A 4,069-nucleotide genomic window follows, 5' to 3' on the forward strand; every position below is an offset into this window, starting at 1 on the left:
TATGATAGATGCGTAGAGATATTTCCTATCAATTCATGCAAAAACCTTTGCGATCTATTGAGAAATGCTCGAGTTATAAGCGTTCCAAATCTTGCATTTTTTCCTACTTGTTCAGTGCCTAGATTTCCATTTCACCCCCTATATCTTCCGGTTAGACGTAGTCCTACGTCAAAAAAAAAATTCTGCAAACTCATATTGTCATGCCTACTCCCCCATTCAGTAAAGCGCGATACACATACAACTTCCACGTTACGTTCACGTTCCGTCCCGTCACGTTGCGTCAATTATTCTTCCATGCAATTTCTATTGAAGCACTCACATACACCAGCAACGGCAAGTCGAAGTTACCGTTGCCGGTGTATGTGAATGTTTGCATAAGAACTACTTGGAAGAATAATTGACGCAACGTGACGTGGATGTTGTATGTGAATCGCACTTAATACGAAGCTCAATACCGTCAACGCGGATATGACGCTAAATAATCTGGCATCACTGACTGCCAAACAAAACTGCGGTTTGCAAACCACAACTGATAATGTTATCGTGTTTTTAAAACTTGATTTAATATCAATGCAAATAGTGATAGCGAGTTAGTCTGACTGTATATAATGAATAAGATGACTAGAGGTTGTTTTCAATCATTCAAAAAGGAAAATTATTTTTTACTACTCAATTATTATTTTCTAGCCGGTTTTCGTATCGCCCTTCTTCAGCTGAAGGTCGGCCCAAACAAGAGTGAGAATGTTGCAAATGCTCTGTCCAAAATCCGATCCGCAGCGAAGGACAATGGTGCACGGGTCGTTGCACTGCCGGAATGTTTTAACTCGCCGTACGGAACGCAACATTTCGCCCAATATGCGGAGGAAATTCCGTCTGGCGAGACTAGCTGCAGCTTGTCTGCGGTCGCTAAGGAACTGGGGATATATCTGATCGGAGGCACAATCCCTGAGAAGTCAAATGCTGAGAACAAAATTTACAACACATGTACGGTGTGGTCCCCCGAGGGATCTCTGATTGCAACTTATCGAAAAATTCACCTTTTCGACATCAATATTCCCGGTGGAATAACCTTCCGCGAGTCCGATGTTTTAACCGGTGGCGATAAGCTTGCGGTGGTTCCAATCGATGGTGCCAAGGTGGGCATCGGGATTTGCTACGATATGCGATTCGAGGAGCTGGCGAGGCTGTACCGCAACCAGGGATGCGACATGTTGATTTACCCGGGAGCGTTCAACATGAAAACCGGACCACTACACTGGGAGCTATTGGCCAGAGGAAGAGCGACCGACACGCAGTCTTACGTTGCTACTATTTCACCTGCCAGGGATGCCTCCGCTGGTTACATTTCCTGGGGACACTCGATGGTGGTGGATCCCTGGGCAAAAATTATTGCGTCGGCGGCGGAAGGTGAAGAGATGGTGCTGGCTGATATTGATTTTGGTAAAGTGGATGAAGTACGAGAGCAGATACCGATTTCCAGCCAGAGGCGAACGGATTTGTATAGTACACGCTTACAGGATAGTTGAGTTGAACGACGAAAAATGAGATCTAAAAGTTTTTTATGAATGAATGTTAATTGGCTTTAAATATGTGTTAGTCGTTCATACTTTTTTTTAGCAGAGACCCTTTGTGTAGACAACATTTTTGAATAAATAAGTGTACATTTGGAATCAGGCTCAAATTTCTTCTGAATTGGTTTAAATTTGAAATTCGGGAATGACAACCAGACTTATGAGCTTATGTTCATGTGCAAAAAGTGGCACTTCAGCTAGTGCAATGAATCGTTAAACATTTTCTATATTCCTATAACTTATTCAAGTTGCACCAACTGAATGTACGATCCATATTAGCGTTAGCATAGCGAAAATATTAGGCTTAACCTACATTTCAACGGAAGTAAAATGCTCTTTCCACACTATAAGCTGCCTTTCGCTTGCATATTTTATACTATATTTTAAATGGCTTTTCCGTACAGTTTCTAGTCACTTTACCAGGAGTCGTTTGCATTAGGGAACAGATAGCGATGTGAGTTGGGAAAACTAGGACACGACCTGTAATAAAAAGTAATTATAAATGAGGGCCAAAATCTATCCCTTTCCCTGTGACATTCAGCTACTGCTCAGATGATTCAAGCGATTGAGAAGCCAACGTTCAAAACATTTCCAATTCACACTGGTCTCCCGTGAAGAATTTCTATCTCGATGATGAAAACTTTATCATTGAACTGAACCTCGTCACGGAAGTCTTGTCTTTTTTCATTATTTGCTTTGTAGGGGAAAGGGGGGGGGGGGGTTAATTTGGACCACCTAAGCAAATCGTCTAATATTTCCAAACCAATACGGTCTAAATAAAAAATGTCACATTGTATCCTAAGCTACACTTGTTTTCTCTCAATCAATAATGTTTAATCATTATATCAAGCTTTAAACTAAAAAGAGATGATTTTTGGACATTAAAATTTGATGCGGGGTGATTTGGATCATCTGTGGGGTGATTTGGTCCAGTGTGCGTTTCATCGAAAAAAACATACTTATGTTTATGTAAAGTATTTTGGAATAATGTTACAACCAGTAACAGTGTTCTGGGATTGACACCAGGTGTCTTGGCCAGATTCCAGACCAGAAAAATTGGATTGAGACCATCTCGAATTCTGCATGTTTCACTGTTGTTTGAGCATTTTTAAACACTTTCGATGCTTGATCAAAGAAAATCCGTTCTTGATGGCCTGCCTTGCTCTTTTAAACTCCTCCTTCTTCCAATGTTGTCTTTCCACCCTCTTTTTGTAATTCAGCGGCATCTTGAATCAATTAGACCAAAGAAAAGCTTCAAACCTGTAGGACCAATTCACCCCACAGAAACGTGTCCATGTTACCCCACACAACATGCAAAATTTTAATGTAATTAATTTCATTTATTGTTATCAAACTTACAGTTTTGCTGCATTAAATTGTTCCTCTTCTGTAGGCGAACAGAACTTTACTGCACAATACACGAAAAGTTTGTTGAATCAGCGGGAAATTCGGAAAATTCACATTTTTTGACAATCAAAGTGCTTGATGTGTTCATGCTACCATTTCCTTTCACCTGTCGAATTTTACCAAAGTTTTTTTACGTTAGTTACATACAGTTCATTAATAAAGAAGATGAAATTATAAAAAATCCTAGTTGAGCCGTACTTTTAGAGATAATGGGGTGGTCCAAATCTCCCCGTATGTCCAACTCACCCCGTGTTACCCTACTTTTGGAATCGATGTCAGTATCAGATTATGGTTTGGCTATGGCGATTAAACCAATGAAATATTATAACATCAATAAACTGCATCACACAGCCCAGTTTTCCGGTGGTATATACATATATAAGTGTAGGTGATACACATAAATGACAATTGCTTGCGAATTATTTTTTGACGTAGAACTACGTCTTTCATTAAGGGTGCCAAATCAGAAAACAGGTCACGTTTTTATGAAATAAAGTTAACGTTAATAACTATTTTTTCCGTGAACGGATTTTGGCGGTTTACATACCAAATGAATCGGAAATTCCATATGATTTGTTTGACATGCTATACATTACAATCCCATGGTGTATAAATGGTTAAAATTCATAAAAACTATAAGCTTTTCCATTTTCCCATACATTTGATCTGTCCATTTGTGTGCTTTCCCGAACAGAGCTGTCAATAACGAGCAACTTATGGACGAGCAACGAAGGGGAAATCGTAAGACTTAAAGTCTCCGTGAACAAAGGAAAAAAAGAAGAACGAAGGGGAATATTTGCCTAGAGTATAAACAGTGGATCTCGCTGAGGCAAACTTTCATTCTTCGTGAGGACACCGACTGAACAACATCGTTGCTAGGCGAGCTGGACGGTAAGGAGTGGGGGAGTAATACGAGGAAAAAGTAAAGTTTTCCAAGGGCCTTTTTGAAGGTTAGAGACGAATGAACTAAAGAAGTTTAAAGTCTCACTTGTCTTAGGTTCGGATTGAGCTGGGGACGCGACCAAATTACTGATTCGCTGATGTCTCTAGCATTGCAATAATTGCATCAAACTGACGCAATTGAATTAAGG

At 40.0% G+C, this 4,069-nt stretch overlaps 1 protein-coding gene across 1 annotated transcript; it reads left to right on the forward strand.

Moving 5' to 3' along the window:
* Positions 1 to 492: 492 nt before the first annotated feature.
* LOC129773029 (omega-amidase NIT2) lies at positions 493 to 1,670 on the forward strand. Its single transcript, XM_055776584.1, has 2 exons — positions 493 to 627; positions 688 to 1,670. The coding sequence occupies exons 1-2, from the start codon at positions 609 to 611 to the stop codon at positions 1,524 to 1,526; spliced, it is 858 nt and encodes a 285-aa protein (XP_055632559.1). The 5' UTR covers positions 493 to 608; the 3' UTR covers positions 1,527 to 1,670.
* The last annotated feature ends 2,399 nt before the right edge of the window (positions 1,671 to 4,069 follow it).

The sequence above is a fragment of the Toxorhynchites rutilus genome, chromosome 1, assembly GCF_029784135.1.
Source record: "Toxorhynchites rutilus septentrionalis strain SRP chromosome 1, ASM2978413v1, whole genome shotgun sequence".
Classification (NCBI taxonomy): Eukaryota; Metazoa; Arthropoda; class Insecta; order Diptera; family Culicidae; genus Toxorhynchites; species Toxorhynchites rutilus.